Raw genomic sequence first — 22,425 nt, 5'->3', positions numbered from 1 at the left:
AGAGAGAGAGAGAGAGAGAGAGAGAGAGAGAGAGAGAGAGAGAGAGAGAGAAAGAGAGGAGGGTATTAGATATTAAAATAAGATTTTTTGTTACTGGAATGAGTTCTTTTTAATTTGTAAATTTTTCCTTGGTACTACAATTTGAATACCAAAGTTCATATTTATCTATGCAAACTCAAAAAGGAGGAAGATGTTTATCTCATAATAATTTTTTCTTTTTGTATTTTAGGGAAGGTTGTACAGGGTGTTCAGGGTTTCACTACTAGATCAGACTCATAGTGATTCACCTGTTTACAGCCTCCCAAGAGCTAGGATTACAGGTGCGTGCCACCAAGCCCAGTCTCAATTGCTGCCTCAGGGCACCTCAGGGGTTGGGACCAGCACAGAGGCCCGGGGATCGAACTCCCAGCCCCTGTGCCTGCTTGCAGGTGCTTTAATTCACTGAGCTTTTTGGCCAGCCCTCTCATAATAAATTTAAAGTAAAAATAACTCATCATACTTCCTCACACTTTCTTATATATTTTTCTGTATTATTCCTTTATTGATGAAATTTTATAAGCTCTAAGAAGGCAGTTAGACATGAAGTCAGTATAAACATCAGTGGTTATCAGGAATTAAGAAAATTCGATAGACCCAGCTCAGAGAATTTTAAGGGCAATCGAACAATTCTATATAATGTCATAATGGTGGATACCTGGCATATACATTTGTCCAAATACAAAGGTTGTACAGTGTAAGAGTGAACCCTAATGTAAACTATAGACTTCAGGTGATAATGTTTAAACATAAGACCACTTATTCTAGCAAATGCACTGCTCTGGTACACATGCTTAACTGTAGGGGAGTTTGTATATGGCAGATGCAATGGGGATATGTACATAGGATCTTTGTGCTTCTTGTGCCTTGGTATTACCATTTATTTAATGAGTATGGTAGTGGTGTTCTGCCTCTTTACTTCACACCTATCCCCTGAGGACAGATGACTTTTCATACTAAAACTCATTTTGTATCTTCCATAAAATGCGCTCTCAAAGATCCATGTATTTTCCCCCTTATGTTTTATTGTAGTTACACAGAATGAATGGAGAAACAACCATACAATAGAAATACAGATAAATCAGACTTTGGAAATACCATGCTTTCAAAATATCTCCTCAGAAATTTTGTCTGAGTTCACCTTTGCATGGTTGGTGGTAAGTGTTGCCCTTTTCAATGAATAACTGCAATGCTCTTTAAATATTAATGAGGTAAAATGAATAACAAGTAATCATGGAGAAACACAAGATGAGAGGCAGGCATTATGCTGGTGACCGGAGGAGGCTGGGGAAAGAAAAGGACACAAAGATCTCTTCTAACTAGGGGAGACTCCAGCCTGCAAATGCAGTGGGCTGATCACAGAAGCTAACTCCTAAAGGTTAATTTCTACTCAAACCCTCTTCTAAACTATGATGAGAGAGTAAATAGAATGTGATGGTGTCCCAGAGAGAAGTCACACTCACTAGAACTGCCACGCATAAATATGCAAAAACCACATATGAAGAGACAGCCTCCCTTCAGCAGAGCCTGTATTACTACATCTTGGGGAAAATAAGCGTTGCTTCAGGTCAGGAAATACAAAATCTAAAGTTTCTAAAATGTAAGCAGAGAGCGTACATGAGAGAAGCAGGCTTTGCATTGTAGTCACTGCTCAGCTCTCTTGAGCCCACAGGGGAAGGCAGGACCGTGGCTGCCACGCTTCTCAGCCAAAACATTTCAAGAAGCTCTAAGTCTGTCTTCTTTTCCTCAAAAACTCTAAATTAAAAACATATGTAGAACAAAAATAAAATACTGATATGTTATTTTGATAAAACAATTTACTAGGACAACATAAAGTATAATGCTGATATGTTTTAAATCATCAATTAGAAAGTTCCCAAAGTAATCCTGATCATGTTAGTTAAGTAAGTTGCTTACTATGACCTGTATGATGATGAAATTCCTCACTGTTTTTCTCTACTTGAGTATTGCAAAATTCATTTACATAGCTATGCAACTTAATTTTTCCTGTCTCTCAAAATGAGTGTGATTTTACATAGTTTCTCTGCCCTCATTATTTTATTATTAATCTGAAACATTATTCCACTGTGCTGTGTCATCTAGTTTTCAAAATCTAAATTTAATTTTAAGAACTAAAATTATAGTGATGTATATCTTTTAAATGGGAGTTAAAAATTGTGTCTCATTACAGGTAAATAAAGTCAACATTAAGTATGATAATGGATATGAAAGATTTGTCATTTTAACTTTAAAGTAAGCTACTTCAGTGAAAGTTGGTTTTTAACAAATGCATGTAGTAAACCTCTAATACTGGTACACCAAATGATGACAAGAGAATAACACATTACACAGATACTATAAAGATTTGAATAGTCACATAGCATCGTATTTGTTTAGATGATTGTAAAGATGATTACATTAACTTTTAGACTGTCATCAAAATAAAAACATGATCTAAAAACTCTTACAAAACTCATGGATCCCTGTGAATGTAATATCTGACACATTTTGCAAAGTGCTGCTATTCATATAATTGATCATGTGCTTATGTGTTACTTAGAGTTTTGTGGACTGTCTTAGAAGCTAGACCTTACGTATAAAAAGGCTTCTCTGGGCAGCAACCAAATCCAAATTAACAGATGTGCATGAGGAATTTAAAGTATAAGCTATTGACTATTTTTCCCTGTCTAGATAATTCGGGGTAGTTGGTAATATAAAAATACAAATACATTCTAAAATTACTTGCCATAGTGTTCTAAAATCTACCATGTCTCTTTGTCATCTGTCACAATTCTTTCTCTACTCTAAAGGATTTAGCTTTCAAAATATAAGTGTCCCTGGAAATGGTGGCTACTATCAGTATGAGTCAGTTGTTCTTAATGAACATGATACAATTCATTTGTTAGAAAAAAATTAAAGGTGGCAATAATATTGTGAGAGCAGAAAACTATCTATACTAACCAAGTAGTGGAATCATTCTGTTTATAACTTGCTTACATTGTTAATACTTCCACCAGTAGGATGAAAATTTCTGTCTTATCACATTTTGCTACAAGTGGGCTTTGTTTAGTAGAGCTTCACTGCAGAGTTTTGCTGCCCATTTCTCAAGTGTGTGACCTGCTTCTCTAGGCACCTGAAAGTCTTCAGGGTCAGCCTGTTTCTTCTACAGACTGAGATTTTCCAGGGAAAAGTGCTGCAATTATCCCTTCCAAAATCCCTATCATCTAGCCTAGGCCTAGAACACGAGAACTCAATAAGTACCTAATACATACTCTAATAAAATGCTTTCTATCTTTCCTCCTTCACAATCTTATTTATTGTCTTCATTTTAAATTGATGATCACCCAGCGTATGATACTTATTGGTTAATAACTGGCAGTTCATTAGGTATAAAAAACTGGTAATTGATAAAGTACACTTTAGTGGTTTCTTTCAAAGAAAAAAAGCTGCTTCTGTGATTTTAATGGCTGCAGGCTGCTTGGGAAGGACTCTGAGAAACCCTGAATCATACAATGAACACTGTTGGGGCCGGGAAGATGGCTCAGTAGAATAAGCACTTCCCCAGTGAGTGCAAGGGCATGAGTTCAATCCCCAGTTTCACCAAAGAAAAAACAAATGAACACTGGTGACTCCAGCCAGCTTCCAGGCCTGGTGTGTGAGTGGGACAGCCTGGGGCCCACTGGACTGCCGCCTCAGCCAGCACCCAGGCCTGGCATGTGAGTGAAACTTCCTCCATTATACAGGCCTGATGTGGAACCCTGCAGCAGAACTCCCTGCAAAGAGGCTAGAGGCAAGACCCACCTAGCTGATCCAGGAGCAGAACAGCTTGCCAAAGTGGCAAAGTGGGTTCAGTTCCAAGGGCTGGAGCAGGAAGAAGTGGAGCACAGCAGCCAGGCCCAAGCCACACCCAACTGGACAAGTTTGAACAAGGTAGATCCAGAACTGGTGCTAATGTAATAACTATACCAAAGCTCTACATCAAAGGTCAGAAGACTGTGTTATACAAAATGATGAAGAGAAGGAGCAAAAGGCATTCTCAGGCCCTGAGCCCACCCAGAACAGATGCAGGAAACAATAGCATAGAAGAAATTGGAAATAAAACACCTGAAATCTCTGAAATAATAGTATCTGAAGTAAAGAAACAACTGCTGAAAGGTATAAAGGAAATCAGATCAGCTGTAATTTCTGAAGTAAAAAAAGAAATGATAACTATAATGAAAGAAGTACTAATATTTGTGTACTATAAAAAACTAACCACTTTGCACTTCTATTAAGTACCATGTTAGTAATGTAAAATTATGTACCTTGTTACTAATGTAAATATTAGTAATGTAAAAAACTGAAATATTGTGAAAAACAGGGCTGAAACACTAGTTATTAATAGTTACTCTTTAAAAGAAGATATTTTCTCATAATAACTAAAAAACTACAAATCTGTACAATTCTGGATTTATTTCTATGACTGAAATAAAAATACTTTTAAATAAAAAAGAAGATACTTATGAAAAATAGAGTAGGATATAAAAATGATGGAATCCTTGAATGAGCAATGTAAGAAAGAAATAGAATGCATGAAGCAGATTCAAAGTGATATACAGGAAATTAGAACCTCAATCACATGCTTGCAAAACCATCCAAATGAGAATGAAAATAGACTTTCAGACCTTGAAGACACTATTGCAGCTATGAAGAAATGTAAAAAAAGATCTTTTAAAGACAACTAGGATTCAGGAAAAAATAATTCAACACCTGCAAGATGATGCAAAGATGAACAACATAAGATTAGAAGGCATCAGTGAAAAAGAAGGAGTCAATACAAATGATATAAAAAGAATATGGGCAGAAGTAATAGCAGAAAACTTCCCAAACATGGAGAAACAACCGATATTCAGATAACAGAAGCATACAGAATTCCAAAAAAACATTAACCCAATTAAAAACACATCCAATCAAGATCCCAGAAATTCAACACAGGAAACAGTATACTAAAAGCCGCTAGAGAAAAGCAATAAATCACATTTAAAGGAAAACCCATCAGAATAATGGCAGATTTCTCTTCACAAACCATGAAGTCAAGAAGAGCACTGAGCAAAGTGTATCAAATCTTGCAAGAAAACAAATTCCAACCCAGACTGATAACCCTGAAAAACTCTCTTTCAAGTTTAATGGAGAAGTGAAATACTTCCATGACAAAGAACAACTAAAGAATTTCATGATAGCTAAAAGATAGGGATCAAAATGACCACAACTTCATGGTAGAGAACAGAAAGAACCCACCAAATAGGGCAAACAATTAAACACAGGCGAATAAGAGGTGTGCAAAAGCAGTCTTTCAATTATTCTTTTGTATACATCAGCAAAATATTTCCAACAGCATACTCTACAAAAGGATTTCCCCTGCACCCTATAGGTCATGATTCTGTCTGCGTCAGACAGAATCTGTCTGATTCTGTCCACAGGGTGGATATCAAGGAAATATCAGTAGCTTGTTTCCACAAGTGACACCTGACCACCAGTAAGCGACATGGGCACTGTCCATTTCTGCCACATACTAGAACATTGTGCAATAGCCTATCACCAAACTGTTAGAAGTACTGGTCATATATTTGCCATTCCACTATTTTTGTTACATTGTATTCTTAGTAATTCTTTACTATTATGAAAACTTTTTCTTCCTTGATATTTTTGCATATAATAATCTAATCAAATACTGTATGAATGCTCTGAATTGATCACAGATTCATACATATGATCCACTACATTCTGGCCTCTTAGTTGGACTCACAATTTAAATTAATTTTTGAATATTGTTTTGAAATGTTTAATTTTAATTTGAGTTAATTAATATTTAATCAATTTTCTGAGTAGTTTGGTTTTCATTTCTGTGTTATGATTTATACTGCTTCTTCGATTTACAATCTACTTACAAGACATGGTATATTTTCTCCTAGTATTAGAAACTTTAAAAAGTGGATTTCCATTTTCCATTGACTTTATATTAGTTCTTCCTTGTCTTTTGCACACACACGCACACACACACACGTGTGTGTGGATAGATATATATCCACATATATATATATATGAAAAGAAATGTATATAACCTGACATAAGATTGATACTGTTTTGTGGAAATCTTCAATGACCTTTTAAATGGGTTCACCTAATGTAATTATATTTTACATAGTCCTGCATAACTACCATTCTGAGAGGTCTTTATTCCTTATCCAAGACCATACAGCAACTTTTCTTGCCTTCCGAATTACGGTCTTTGTTATTTTCTATATGCTACATCTGGAGGTTCTGGGATATTTTGAGTAACTGGAAATTATCTTACTTTTAATTTTTAAATGTATGTTTGTTAAGTATAAAATTCAATGAGGATAGATCTTTTTTTTCAGTCCTTTGAATAAATTAGTTTCTTACCCACTTTATCCTTTTTTTCTAATGTGAAATAAAATGCTATTTAATTTTCCTCTTCCATAGTTAATATTTTTTTCTATGTATATGCTTTGATGATTTTTTTCTTTACAATTAGTTTTGGAGAAATCATTTTTGTGTATCTTGGTATGATTTCATTCACATTTCTCCTGCAAAAGGTTCATTTTTCTTGGAAATGTGGTACTATAACTTGAACTAAATTCAGAAATTTTAAATCTTTAAATATTTATTGCCTACCCCTTCTACTTCAAGAATTCTAAATATATATATATATATATATATATATATATATATATATATACATATATATATTCCTTCATTTTGGCACAGAGTAAACTATTATGTGACTGATCTGTAATCTCTTTCTTCTTCATGTTTGAGACAATTTTATTGCTATATTCATTTAAGTTTGTAAATAATTTTTTACAGTGTACAATCCATTATTAATCTCATGTTAAGTATTCATTTCAGAAATATTTTTATAAAATTCACTTTACATCTTATATGTTTCACATTTCAATATTTGCCTACAATTTTTAATTTGTTATATAATTATTATTGATTTTTTTCAATAAAGTTAATAATGAGTAATAAAAAATCTAAAAAGACTTAATAGGTATTTTTTTTAATACTTCCAGGGAATTTAGAATAAATGATGTCTTCAGAGAGCGCCTGCAGTGAGGTAGTCCTAAGCATCTTCTAGGACCTCAAGCCATACCATGACTTTCAAGATTGCATCAAGATAGAGACAGCTTAGACTGGCCAGATAGCTCAGTAAAGTGACTGCTTAGGCAGATGCAGGGGACTGGGGTTCAATTCCCAGCTCTACATGCCTTTTTCACTCCCCCCCCCAGCACGCTGAGATGGCAATTGAGACTGGATATTGTGGTGCACACCTGTAATCCCAGCTCTTGGGAGGCTGAAAACAGGAGTATCATTATGAGTCTGATCTGTGTAGTGAGACCCTGTAGACCCTGTACTAAATACATTTTTTAAAAAAGATATAGACAGCTTGATAAATTTTTGAAAGAAACATTTCCTCAAAAGTAATATTGTAGGGCAGGGGAGATGACTCAGTAGAATAAGCGCTTGCCTGGCAAGTGCAAGGGCCTGAGTTCAATCCCCAGTTCCACACACACACACACACACACACACACACACAAAGTAATATTATGTTAGCAAATGTGCTCAGTAAATTCCTACAGTGCATTTTCCTTTTCCAATATCCAAATCTATCTGGCCATCTGACTTACATCTGGGCTCCAATTGTAGATGGCCTTAGGATTCAGCAAGTCTGACCCAAAGCAGCCTGGATCTTCATGTCATCACTGTGATAAGCTCACAGAAGACTTCAGCACTCTTTGTAATCCATGTGTCTAGAGCTTTAGTGTCTTCCTAAACTAATAGTTATAATCATGACGGTAACCCAAGGATTCTTACAAACATGAAATAATGGGGCTTTGATGATAAAGAGAAGCACAGGAGGGCAAAAACCTGCTGCACTACACTTGACAACTATGAGTGCAGCAAAGTCCTCCTGTCCCAAGTGCTTTGTTAAGCCCTGGAAAGAATTTTACAAACTAAAATTATCTCGATCACAGGAAAACAAAATCATGTCTTCCTGTATATAGAACTTTATAAAATCTAATTAACTCAGCTACGACTCTCGTGGGAAAAGTTATTCTTGAAATTTTCTATATCATAAAGAAACTTATTTCCCATGCTCAGGATGTGTTGGATAGAAAAGATCCTTTGTGTTTCAGGAGGCTACATTTCAAGACTGACTACAAATAAGCCATGTGCCTAACTTTAACGAGACAAGAAATACTTCAGTTCCCTAAGTGCACACTGAAGGTCAACATGTCAGGGACCTGGGATATAGCTCCGTGGCAAAGTGCCTGCCTGGAAAGTGGGAGGTCACAGCTTTGATTCCAAGTACCAAAATAATAATAACAAAAGTCCAACACTTCAGTGAAAACTGAGGACTTATGTGAGTAGAGGAGGGACGCATAAGAAATCTTCATTGTGTTTTTAGATGGGATGCCATTAGTAAACAAAAACACTGATTTTTCTTATTTTATGTCTTAGGATGCAAGCATAAAGTCATCTGAGCAATTATTCAGCCTTACTCTGGAAGTTTCCAAATATGTGCTGTTATTTTGTTTTCATTTCAAACTATCATCTTGATTTCCCACAGTATAAATATTAATTCAATCTAGTAAACATGATGAATCTGTTTTGAGTGTCAGATCCCACAGAGATACAAAATTATACTGGAGATATTTTAAATCACAACATATACTTTTAATGAAAGTGTAAAAAAATAACAGTATAGGAGGAAAATTGTTTCATCCTGCCTAGATGTGCCTGGCAAATCTTTTTAGAAAAGGTTATTCTTCAATTAGTTATTTAAAGAAGAGGTGGTTGGCAAAAGGCAGACATATACTAAATCCAGATTTCAGGAATTTAAAGTACAAGTTGGTAATGCACATGGGAGAAGGTTCTAAGGGAATATTTGTTCCTGAAATCGGTAGATAAGAGAGATACACAGTTTAATTCCTTTAAATCATGAAGGCAAGGACAGGAATATTTGAAATTCAAACAGTTCAATATTAATGATAATAGCACACAGCTGAGTCATATCTGTATTTTAAATCCTTGCATATTTTGTTTTTATGTACAAATATCTTTTATTATGCTTTTAAAATTTTTGTGCTATTTTATAATTAAGTGAAATGCAAAATAAGACTATAAACAATGTTTTCTCATACTCATGGGAAGCATTTCTATTCAAGAAATAAAACAGAAACATCTTACCAAAGAGCAGCTGACCTTGATTTTCTTTGTTGTAATCAAGAAACAAAGCATCAGATAACTACTAAGTGTGAACAATAATTATAAGAAATATTATTCTGTTGCTCTGGAGCAATGGAGGTAGAGAGCTTCGGCCAGCAGTCTGCTTTGATAACACAGACCTGGGAGAAAACAAATGGAGGAAGTAGGAATATAGGAAGCAATTTGGAGATGAAGAATTGGCAGTCAACACAGTTAATACCATTTATAGGACCTGCTCTGAACACCCAGCATCAGTCACCTACTGTGGTCAACAAAGCTGGCTCTGATGTGGAGCTGGCTCTGAGGAGCTCAGGCCAGCCCAGGGAGGAGAAACTGTCACTAAGTCAAGTAGTACCAATATTCCTCTTCTGGATGCATACTTCTGATTCTTGTTAAAAATAGAAATGCCTCAGTGAATTATTTTAGGATTTGCTAGGAGGAGCCTATAACATTCATTTTCCATGACTTGATATGACCGATACAGCCCTTGTCATAGTTATTTCATTATATTTGTGTACATCATTGAACTATGCATTTATTTCTTTTCTTTGGGTCTTGACCTTTGTATTATTTTCATGTGAATCTGTGCATATCTTCAAACAGGCTATATGCTGAAATGGTGAAGGCACATCCTACTACCTTTATGAGACTATCTATGGCAGTTATTAACAGTAGGAACTTGGGAAGGAAAATGTTAGCTCCCAGTCCTGGCTCACCACTTACTAGGGATGTAACCTAAGAGCTCAGATGAGGACAAAGAGGTAAGACTGCTGACCCTGAGAGCAAAACTCAACCAAGTGCTAAAAAATAAGTAATGCAAATAAATATCAATATATCTTAATCAAAGTTTAGAGAATAAATCATGATGAACAAAGTAACAAAATTTTAAAGAAAACGCAGGCTGCTCCTTGAGCTCTGGATGTGTTTAAATTGCTCAGAGAATTGTTTTCCAACCTTCCAACCTGCCTGTGGTTCCCATGTCTTACATAGCCCTTTATTGGTAGGTGAATAAAGGCTGACAGCAGTAGGACTACAGATCAAATGAAGTGTGACTGTTTGACTGTCGTAGTCTATTTTGTGTTTCCATTGCAGAATCCCTAAGACTAAGTTATGACAACAAGTATTAATGTTCTCTAGGTTCTCATAGCTGAGATGTCCACAGTGAAAGTGTCACCACAGAGGAACTGGTCTTTCTGCTTCCAAGATTGCAGCTGGAAGGCTGCATCCTCCTGCACCTGGCAGAAGTATGCAAGGGAGAAAGCCCACTCCACAACTCCTCTGCCCTTCTGGGGGCAGGGCTGTAGATTGACATCACAGCCTCATGTTTTCTAAGATAGCACTCCACCACTGAGCCCAGGAGCCCAATCCTAGCCCAGTCACTTCCTCTCAGCCTTGTTTTTCTATGCAGACACTGGGAATCAAACTCAGAACCTTGCGCTTGCCAGGCAAGTACTGTGCTGCTGAGCTATCTCCTCAGCCCCTTCAGCATTATTATATTAGGAATTAAACTTATTTTTCTCAGTTTTTTAATTTTGTATTAATACAATTTTGCATTAAATAATGATTAAATTTTAATATGACTTTTCAAAGGGAGAAAAAAATTCAAAACTTAGCAATGAAAAAAAATTCTCAGGGCCGGGGAGATGGCTCAGTGGAATAAGCGCTTCTCTGGCAAGTGCAAGGGCCTGAGTTCAATCTCCGGTTCTGAAAAAAAAAAAAAAATTCTCACTTTTACTCTGGCAGATAATGAAAACTAATGAAATAGAACAAGCTGATCATGTGTTACTGAAGGGCATTAAACTTGTATGATTACTGCCTAATAACTGTGCTGGGTGTCAGGACTACCACAGGTATATATGTTATCTAACATTTTATATGTTAGCTACCTCAATATACATATGGCCCATTAAAATGCAAGAATCTATCAAGTTGGAAGCTTATAAGGTTTTAGAAATATTTATTAATATTTGAATAAGGAAATAACTTTTTTTCTTTAAAGAACAGAGAAGACAAGAAAAACAGGTAAAATTAAAGGCTCTGCATAAGGATGACCCCTACCAGTGTGTTTCCTGCAGACTAGGTTACTTAAGATCACTGTTACTTATCAGGTAACAGTTGATGCATCGAGCATCAGATGCTTAACTGTGATGCCTAATACCCAAAAGGAGTCAATGTATTGCAAAAATACCTCTTTCAGCCAGAAATTTTCCCACACCCCTGAAATCTGTGACTGACATAGAAGACTCGGTCTTTCTGCACTGTCTCAGTTATCTTTCTCTCATTGCTGGGACAAAATACCCAACACCCAAAATTAAGGAAGGAAAGGTTTATTTAGCTCATAACTAGTGGAGGTTTCAGTCCATACACAGCTGGCCCGAAGGCAGAGTGGCACATGGCAGAGGGCAGCTGCTTATGGTAGCAGAAAACATCACAGAGCAAAGGGAGGAGCAGCAGCTGCAGTGCTTAGCAAGCATTTCTCTCTGCCCCGCATTGTATGCAGATTACCCACTCCAGCGCAGGTGTAGCACTCATACCTGTAATCCCAGCACTGGGTCATGAACTAATCACAAACTCTAGAGGCCTGCCACAATGACTGCATGAGGCTCTGGGGGGACAACTAGACACAAACCGTAACATGGACTTTCTTTTAAATTTTTTATTCTGGTTTCTCCAAATGTATTTTCACTAATTTTATATTTTAATTAATTTTGTTGATTTTATGTTATTAATACATGTCTCTTATTCTTATTTCCTGTGTTTCTGAGGATTCTTGCTTTGAAACATTGTGGCTTAAATACTTCTTTACATTATGTCAACGTTGAGCAAGTTAGCAAATTAATAACGTCAATTTATTGTTACAAAGAATATATATAAGATTTGAAAGAACTTTACCTGGTACCTAAAAGATACTAGACACTAACTAAATTTAGGCTATAACTAATAAGAGTATAAAAGTTTAGAAGAGTCAGAGAATAAAAGTATTCTCTCTTTCTCAGCTTTAAGCATTTCCAAGATCTAGACAGTGCCTGGCCTAGTTTTAGCTACCTGTCCTGTTGCATTCTCGGTGAAGGTAAACATTCACGTGCAAGTTTTTGTCACAATACTCCTTATAAAATAAGGGCCAATAGATTTCTATGGACTCTAGAGTTTTTTGGGAATCCCTTATAGTATAGATTACAGGGAAATTTGTAAATGAGTAGCATCTTTCCAATGAAGAACCCAGTCCCTTCCTCTACAGAAGTTGGTTACAAGCAAGAACAAGCCAAGACAACCTGTGCATGATTAGGATTTTATGTATTCATTTCTTTATGGTACCTTTTCTCCATCAAATAAACTACAGAAGCTAATCATACTCTACTACATAATAAAAACAAATGCAATTTTTCTTAGCAGTTTACAACATGTGGCTGCCTTCTCCCAACAAAACAACAGATAAATATGTTCCAAATGGCAAGCCACACACTGGATCAGTAGGGACATTTTTATCTTCTGAATTCTTCCAAACAGTGTACTCATGAAACTGGAGGCTGTCCTCGTGCACTGGACGACCTGCAGGGGGAGCCTGTTCCCTTAGCTACTGCCTCAGATCAGCCCCAGGAATGGCCTTCCACTTGCTCCTGGCAGCACTCACAATCCTTAAAACTCTGTGGAGAATCAGCTTCAAGAATACATTTTAAGGGCTGGAGAGATGGTTCAGTGGAATAAGCACTTCCCTGGCAAGCGCAAGGGCCTGAGTTCAATCCCTGGTTCTGCAAAAAAAAAAAAAAAAAGAATACATTTTAGTTCTTGATGATCCAATCTTCTTCATTAGGAAAACAGTACAAAAGTTCATAATGCTAAGTGAAATAAATCAGACACTGAGGTTATACATCATGTGGTTATTTTCATGTGAGAAACCCAAACTAGAAATAATAATTTTTTTTTATTTTTTTTATTTTTATTTTTTTTTTTGCGGAACCGGGGATTGAACTCAGGCCCTTGAGCTTGCCAGGGAAGCGCTTATTCCACTGAGCCATCTCCCCAGCCCCACAAACTAAAAATAATTTTAAAAGCAAACTAAAAGAGAAATGATGACTAAAAAAGAGATAGCTATGTGTAGATGTGTAATGAATCTGGAAATTTAGGGGGCTGGGAAAGAGAGAGGGGGATGTAAAGAGGATTAAGGTGAAACATACACATTCCCGTGCCCAATGGTGAATATGTTCAATATGTGGGAAACATATACTAGTAAGGTTTTTTGTTTTGTTTTGTTTTTTAAGAAAACTTAGCACCGGCTCATGGTGTTGTAAGAAGGTACATACATCACTTCAGTGCTAAGACTTTAGCGGAGTGTGATTCTTTGCAGGCAATCATGTAATATTATCAGTATGTTAGGCTTAAAATCCTAGCCATATTCATCTGAAGAGTGGTGCCTTCCCCAAAAGTCCTCCCCTAAGTAAATTCTGAAATTGTCTTCATAATTAAACTCATAAATATGTCCATACTTGAATTTATTCATCTGGCTTCCATCTTCCGACCTTGACTTTATCTCATTAAACTAGGGACTCCCAGTCAGAGGTATTTGCTTTCATTATTTTGTAACCTCTTGCCTTCCAAATGCTCTCTTGTTCACCCTTCTAGGTCTTAGCTCTTCCCATTTCCTCTGGGCCAAGTGATTCATCTGTGGCTTATTTACACCAGTGGTTCTCAGCCCACGCTCACCTGAGAAACTTTTAAAAATGTCCCAGTTCAGGGTAATCTCAGAGAGCTAGATTGAGAGCCTGTAGAAGAACAAAGACCTTGTGCATCAAGAGCTTCAAAGCAGCTCAGCTGAGAATGCTGAGTTATAGAACCTGAGTATGAGGACTTAGCCCTTCTCCTACCTTGGTCCTCCCTTGAGTTCTCCATTTGTGGAGAACTTGCTCAACACATTTACTGATGGTAACCACAGGGAGCTGGCCCATGGAAATAGAGGACAGAGTAAGAATGACAAGGGCTTTTCTTCAGAGATCCAAGGAAAAATATGGAGCAGAAGAGCCAAGTACACCAGATAAATTGATATCTCAAACCAAGGTTAACATTTGAAGCTACTGGTAGAATACACATAAAGGTATAATGGCAAAGACCATGATTAGGATAAAGAAATAGGTGTCTGGGATGAGGAAAGAGGTATCAAGGACTCAGTTCACTGAGGCATGCACTTCAGGTGCCAACCCCTCTCCCACAAGGTCCTGAGAATGAGGCCTGCTTAAACACTGTACCTTGTTTGCACCTTTACCTTGTCCTAGTCCTGCTTCTGAGAAGAGCTAAAATTCCTTTCCTAAAGAAATTCTGGCCAGAGAGGGTGGCTATAATTACCCAGTACATGTGAAAATTTCATAAGCAAAATTTATAGACTCTCCTCACTACAAGACAACATTAAAATTTCAGAGCTTTCTAAATGATATGCCATTAGTTTCCCCTTTTGGGCCCACAAATCTCACCTCAGATATGCAGCTTCTGGAAGGTACTAAGGGGAAAGTTGGGTCAGAAGAGCACTTGAAAGCTTCTATTCATATTTGGAGAGGGTGACAGTAGTTTTTAGCTGAAAGTCAAATGTAATGATGCTTTCTCCAGCAGCATACTAAATACCTCTTTATTTTAATTCACCATTCTCCCTCTCCATTTTGCAAAAATAAATTAGTTAATGCTCACGCAACAGCTACTTCTGAGCTGACCCAAACAAATATCTGATAACAGCCCTTTTTTTTCTACCAGGGGGATAATGGCACTCAGGAAACTATTATCACCCAGGGTCAGCACATCAGCAATGCCACATCCTTCACAGACAGAGTGACACTAGGTGCAGACTATAGACTGAAGCTCTTTCCAGTCCAAACCCATGATGATGGCCGGAAGTTCTCCTGCCACGTTGGAGTCAAGCCTGGAAAAATCCTGAAGAGCTCCACTGTCGTGAAGGTCTTTGGTAAGGGCTTTTGTTCTATATGGACTCCTACCATCCTCCTGTCAATATCTCCTGCCTTCTGTCCCCTAGAAAACGAAGCTCCTGTCTACATAGAAGAACAGCTAAAGCAGAGTTAACTATCCCCAAATTCTGATTTGCTTTGACTTTTATCATTCTTATTGGAAGTGAGGACAAGGATGCAAGGCTAAAGAATAATTATTTTGTCCATAGGAAAAGAAATCATACAGAAAGCCACATATGGGAGAGTTTTATAAAAGCTACATATGAGTCATATATACCTTGTCTGTAATAATAATTTTCCCCAAGGATGCTGGAAATTAATTTAATTATAACCATCAAAATCTAATTGCATATTTGTCTATGTTCATTGCTTTCTGGATCAAGGTTGAATAAGGTCACCAGGAAAAAAAAAATAGATGACAAACAGAGCTCAGAGAACCTCTACTGTCGCCCCACCCTGTTCCCCAGAACAGTGAGAGACTACCCCAGCCCTCCCAGCAAGGCACCCACAGGGATGGCCGTGGGTTCTGCAGCCTCAGGAAAGCAGAGCTGAGCTTTAGCATCCACTGTTCTTCGCTCAGAATGCAGAGTCTGCAGGGTGCAACTTCAAGATGAAAATATGCACATTATATTTTGCTCCATGGTGCAAGAAATATTAATAAACAAAAGTCTCTGGCTCTTGATACTTCATCATTTCTGTAACTAAGACCTACATTTCTCAGAAAGCCACTTTTACAAGAAGGCAAAGAGAAAAGCAGTCATATGGATAAGCAATTAATTATTTTAGAAAATGAGGTGAACACAGAGTATAAAACCTAAGGGCATAGGTTGCTACACTGTTCCCCGGCTCTCTGAATGATACAGCAACTAAAAATTTTGTTTTTCTTTGAATCTTTCTGTATTGAAAAATTCACAAGATATACTATTTTGAAGAAAACAAAACAATTTTCAAAAAAGGAAGTAGCTACAACCAAGATGTATGACTGAAAGCTCATACTAACGGGTCTCCCACCTCTTTCTCTCTCATCTACCTGGGCTGCCTTAACAAGAAATGGCCCCACCTGACCTGACTGTTGGCAAACCTGTAAAAGCAGCTATCTGAAATGCAGAAAAATATCAATTTTAAATTGGGCAAGCTGTGCCCCTGTTTAACTGAGGGCTTTTCTATCATGCCATGATCTAATTGCCTCATCAGTGTTTAAGCCGTGCACTGCGTCTTTTTATTTAATTAATTTTTATTGGTACACTTTTGATCAATGTAATGATCTCTTTACTAACCAACATGTTTTCACATTGATCTTGAATGCTTTCTACTCCTTGCATCTGGCTCCTATCACCTGTCTGGTTCTACATCTTTCTCTATATTTCTCCCTGAATTCCTTTTGGTGAATCTTTAGAATGTGAGGTTCTGCCTGCTTATCCATAGGATGAGATTTTCCTTGCCCAATGGCATTCTCATGTAGCGAATGGGTTGGGTTGGTTGTATTTGTGCTTTAATTTTTTTATTTTTAGATATTTTTATGTATTTTAGGCAGGGTCTCACTATGCAGCTTGGACTCCTAGTGATCCTCCTGTCTCAGCCTCCCCAGTGCTGAGATTACAGGCTTGTACCACTATGCCTGGTGTTGGTGGCCTGATTGACACACCCGAGGGCAAGACCAGTGTGGCATGTGATGCCAGGGATTGAACTCTGGTCCTTGCACTTGCTTAGGTAGGTGCTTAGTCTGCTGAGCTATCTCACCAGCCCTTGTAAGTTGTTCTTGCATAGCATTTCATCCAGGCTTTGATTGCCTTGTGGGTATTGCCTGGCTGTACACTACAGTGGTCCTAGCACAGCAGTGTAACACATACCGTATAAGAACTTGCCTTTTTTCCCTACTGAGTCACCATATTAAATAGTTACATGTTTCACCTATCCATTCTTCATAGCCTGAACCACTAAACTATGCGTTCTCAACCAGCTTTTCATTTCATACAGATCAGCTCCTTTGCAGCCTTCTGCATCTCCCTCATTTGTCTTCTGTTACTTCACTTTCCCTAGAAAGGCGGTATCTCCATTACAGGTTTGCTTTCCCCAGTCCTGAGATGAAAATATGATTGTCTTAAAACAACAAAAAGGCTCTGTCTGTTTTGACCAGCCCTGCAAGTATCAGTAATTGTGTTTCTTTCAGGTCCTTCTACTTGTACTTATCAACTAGTAGGATGTCAAAAATATTCTTCCTCTCTTGAGAGTTTTAGGGTTGTACTTTGGTTTGCTTTCTTCTGAAAGAAAACACTGCAACAAGTATTTGAGTTAGTTTATTTTTCATGTTATTCTGAGAAACAGGAGGAGAAATTGAATCTAAATAATAACCTGTGCATGATTAAACCAGCTACCACCATGGGCTTAGAAATCAATTCCACTGGGAACACTGGGACATAGCATAGAACACACATCAGAGTTATCTCCAATGAAGGGCAAGGATGGCAGGACATTTAGCTGCCAAATCTCATGTCATCATAACTGACTCCTTTCAGTTTTTCCTCCTGATGAACTAGGGGTTTTCTTAGCATCCCAAAGAATCTTCAGGCAAAAGGATTGTGCTTATAAGACTGTGCAGTATGTAGAAGTCAATGCTAAGCAACTGCAGTGAGCACAGGCAGCTTCTGGGAAAAGAGGTCTTAATATTCTCTCCACTTCTTAGAGAAGCTCTGCTGCTGTGGTCAAACACTTACTTGAAGCCACTTCAGTTTAACATGACGTACTCAGTGTGTACTTCGGTTGGGCACTAAGTGCTGGAGATGAAGAGGTGGGTAACATACTCGGGCTTTGAAAGACTTGCAGTCTACCAGGACAATAGAATTGCTGAACTACTCTTGATACTTCTCTATTCCCAAACAAACTCAAAAAGTATGGATTTTTCTGGCTCTCATCCAGGTTCTGTAAGTGACCCTTTATTTCTTGGCCTTTGGATGCACAGAAAACTCTTCTTTCCCTACTGTCTGCTCCTGCGGTCCTTCACTTTCCAGTCTCGCTTGGTTCACCACTGATCCCCACACCAGCCTTAGCTGCATATTGCATGTTCCAAAGCCTCTTATTCTCCAAGATCAAAAAGCATTCTTCAAATCCCACACAGTGTATTGTAATGTCTAGTTTAATTATCTGCATTTTCTATGAAAATCTAAATTTTAGTGAACGTAGTTTGCCTACCTTTCTTTCCTTGACTTCTAGCCTACTGTCAGGCTTGGAATTGGTGTTTGATGAATATCCAACAAATAGTCTGTCTCAGAGAACACACACACACACACACACACACACACACACACACACACACCTAATTAGAACTACATTCAGTGCCACTAACTTTTTTTTTTGTCTTTAAGCTAAGCCAGAAACCCCCATGATTACAGAAAACAAAACCACGGATGTCTTGGGAAAGGTGAGTCACAGCAAACCCTTTGAAACTTTGCAGTATTATGTGTCAAGGTGTGTCAGCTTGTAGACTTGCAAAGAATATTCTTGAAAAGGATCTTACTCTTTAGTCCTTGGTCAATTAATTGCCGATGGAGATGAAAAGAGACTGAGTTGGCTCTGTAATCCAAATTGGAACCCTTACTTTGACTTAGGACTCTCAGAAGGTGTGATCTGCATCTGTAGTTCTTAAATTTCCTACAAAAATAAACTCAATTGTTTAAACTTCTTCTTAATAAAAAATTGAGAGAAAAGTAGGACAGAAAGCAGCTTGAATCCTGGTGTAAGAATGAGGATTTTGTTCGGCTGACATTTAATTTGTTGCAATCCATTTCTTGCACCAGCTTTCCTATTATTTTTATTTCAAAGTGACAAGAAAAAATGTGCCCAGCTGTACTTCCTTAGAACTCTGCTGATTTCTTTGGCAGCAAGAGGGAAAGCAGGAGAAAATTAAAAGTAAACCAGCACCCTCTGCTTCTGGGTAGTTCTGAGCCTCTAGCTACTGGGATCTGGACTCTCATCCTAGCTCCTACTCTTGTTGGCTGAAATCTTGAGCACATTTTATCAAATCTTTGCCCTCAGATTCTCCAAATATATGAAGTAGCAATAATAGTATCTATACATCTTTGTTTGAAGAATAAAAATTAATGTAAAAAGTTCTTAATGTAGTATGTGCCATATATTTTCAATAAACATCATTGTTTTTCTCATTTTGATTACTCTGTTAATTAGCTTTCAGGCAGCCTTATGACTTCACTCCAGATTTTCAGAACCCTGGGTAAAATAACTATTCTCATTAATTTTCTAAAGTTTCCTTTCACACGGGATAACAAAAAATTATACTCTTATTCTAGTTTCTTCCCCTACTCAAAAAAATTAAATGATACGTTCTCTGCTCCTGATAAATATCAGTCATTTGATTTGACAACTGTATATGAATCATGACTCAGACTCTTCAGATGGTTTTGGATGACTGCCTTCTCCAGTCATCTGAGTCTTCTGCCAAGTGCATGTAGTAGTCTCTTGCCTAACTACTATTGCTCTGGCTCTATAAACATTTTTGCTCTGCTCCAATTCATTTCTACTTTTTTAGTAGACTTTATTTCAACAATTAAATAAAACAAATAATCTAATGGTATAGCTTTGCCTAGGTGTCTTTTTTTCTTAAAAGATCTCTTATACATTCTTAGTGCCATTTACAGGTTGTTATGGGTTGTGTCTAGCTGTCCCCCCCCCAAAAAAAAAAGGCCTCGTGTAATCATAGGGTGGGCTTCTAGAATTTGTGACTGATTCATGGTCCAATGCTGGACTGTAGATGTGAGTGCTACACCCACCCTGGGGCAGGTAGACTGCACACAATATAAGGAAAGGAAAGAGGCTTGCTTCCTGCTGCTCCTCCCATTTTGCCGTTATTGCTTTCACTGTTTTCCACTGCCTTGAACTGTTGCCCCATCCGTACCAACCTGCCTTGGAGCCAGCTGAGTATGCACTGAAACTGCCACAAACTGTAAGCTAAATAAAGCTTTCCTTCTTCAATTTTGGGCATTGGGTATTTTGTCTCAGCAATGAGAGAAAAGTAACTAAGACACAGGTTGTTAGGATTTAGAGGCTCATGTCTTCCAAGGTGGGGATTTGGGTTAAGCAATTAGCTCATGGATACACTAGGCAGTATTCAGCAGTGGAATCTAAAGCTCAGTGTGCTGTTAAGAAGCAAAGCCTGGATGGAGGAGGTGGGTCACTAGGGCCATGAGCTGAAGGCTCTATCTTCCTACTCTTCCTCCCCAGCACCTCCCTTCTCTCTGCTTTTTGGCTGCCCTAGGCTGGGTCTGTTTTCCTCCACCCTACCCCTCTGCCATCTCATCTAGACCTTAAAGCCATGTGCTGAAACTATTAGCAAAAGCAAGTCCTTCTTTAACTTGTAGGCAGTGAACATTTTGTCGTAGTGAGGGGAAAGTTGCTATGAAACAAGTACTATAAGTGCAATCCAGATAAAGAATCATGAGTTGGACCTTAGGAAAACAGTTGCTACAAAGAAATACTTGGGCTTATGTATAATGACATCATAAAATCTCTCCTTCTGGACCCAAGTCTTGCTTGGGGTACCTGGCACTTTGGTCTTGCACAGATGCTGACTAGGAAAACCAGAGGACTTCACTCCTAGAAAAGCCATCCATGATCTCCTCCAACTCCATAGCACCAGCTAGACAGCATGGCTTGTCCGGGGATATTTTTGGATCTTGCCAAACATTAGTAACTCCTCACTCCAATATTCTTCTAGTAGCTGCTGTACTTTTAGTGACTTATTAGCTCTTCACCGCCCCTTCACATGCTTTCATCTTCTGGTGCTCTCAGTAAGCCTCTGAAACAGGTAGAGCATCTTTCATTTCACAGGTAAAAAAAATTGAGCCTAAAAGTCTCCAACAATTGGCTGAGATAGCAATGAAGGACATGTCAGGGAAGCATGGTGAGCAGGCCCACGTCCAGGGATGATGGATTGATGAAAGGACATCATCCTGAAGGGGCAGGTAGCACTAACATAAAGTCTAATTCAAGCTACTTACTAGTAAGAGACCCTCAGGAAGGAAGCAGCCTCCATCACTTTCAGCTAGCTACTCTCTAAAACTGAGATAATAATGAATACTTCATGGAATTCTTAGGAAAATCAAATCCATGCAGAGTTCGAAAGCACATGGCGCATAACAGACCTCAGAAATTCTTTCCCTACTTGTAATCTGTCACTGACTCTTTTACCCCATTCCTTCTACTGTACATACATTAATTAGTCTGTTAGGTGAATGATTCTATGAGACAGTGTGATTTGTTTTATTTTATTTTTTTGGCAGACCCAGGGATTGAACTCAGGCCCTTGCACTTGCCAGAGAAACACTTATTCCACTGAGCCATCTTCCCGATCCCTACAGTGTGAGATATTGGAAAAAAATGGTATAGATTTTATAATTAGATAGGATTAGCTTTAATTATTACTAGTTTATATTAATTTTGCAATACTGGGGATTGAACTTAGAGCCTTGACTCTGGTAATGTCTCTCTGAGTCTCTAAGTTGCCCACAATGGGCTTGAATATGTCAACTTCCTACCTCATGACATCCAATCTTCTTGACTTATTACATTGGGCCCCGGGGACCTGAGTTCTTTCACTTCCTTATCAATGAATGGGGGCAGTGATTCTAACTTGAAGGTAAAGAAAGGCTCAGTTGAGAAAATGTATACAAAGTGCCTGCCACCTGGCAACCATCGCAGTCATTAACAGTAGCTTCCCATCCACCCTCTCATTCCCTAGGCATTAACTAAGTGAGCGTGTATATGGCCATCTCACTTGTGCTGTGTGTTCCCTGTTCAGCAGCTCTTGGTTCTAGACTGGGATGGGGACTCCATCAGTGGGGACCTGTGGTTCAGTTTTATTAAACTTGTAGTTTATGACCAATTTGGTTTTCCTATAAAATAGTTGACCTAAAATTCTAACAATGATGCCTTGTCGATTTGTATATATCAGGGACATCCAAGAAAAATGTCCCTCCTGGGGGTATCATTGTTCTTACCTGTTGCTGAGGGCAAGAGTTCAGCAGTGCTCCCACATGGCACACACTGTGCCTCTGCAGCTCAGGTGAGAAGGGAGTCCCCTGGTCCGGCCAACTTTTGTGTCAGAGTAAAAGATGCTGGGCCAGACAGCCCCAGTCCATAGCTACTGATAAAGAATAAG

The 22,425-nt window shown here is 38.1% G+C and overlaps 1 protein-coding gene across 2 annotated transcripts in view; it reads left to right on the top strand.

The window, feature by feature from the left end:
* Positions 1 to 22,425, top strand: part of Cd96 (CD96 molecule) — a 105,952-nt gene that overhangs the window by 20,040 nt on the left and 63,487 nt on the right. For both annotated transcript variants that reach the window (XM_023701899.1, XM_004624882.2), the window contains exons 3-5: positions 1,069 to 1,193; positions 15,046 to 15,253; positions 18,617 to 18,672. In XM_023701899.1, the coding sequence (XP_023557667.1) occupies positions 1,069 to 1,193; positions 15,046 to 15,253; positions 18,617 to 18,672 (389 nt within the window). The remainder of the gene's footprint in view (positions 1 to 1,068; positions 1,194 to 15,045; positions 15,254 to 18,616; positions 18,673 to 22,425) is intronic.

This window comes from Octodon degus, unplaced genomic scaffold, assembly GCF_000260255.1.
Source record: "Octodon degus isolate 3935 unplaced genomic scaffold, OctDeg1.0 scaffold00007, whole genome shotgun sequence".
Lineage (NCBI taxonomy): Eukaryota > Metazoa > Chordata > Mammalia > Rodentia > Octodontidae > Octodon > Octodon degus.
The sequence above is the reverse complement of the archived record's forward strand: the minus strand, read 5'-3'. Positions and strand labels throughout refer to the sequence as shown.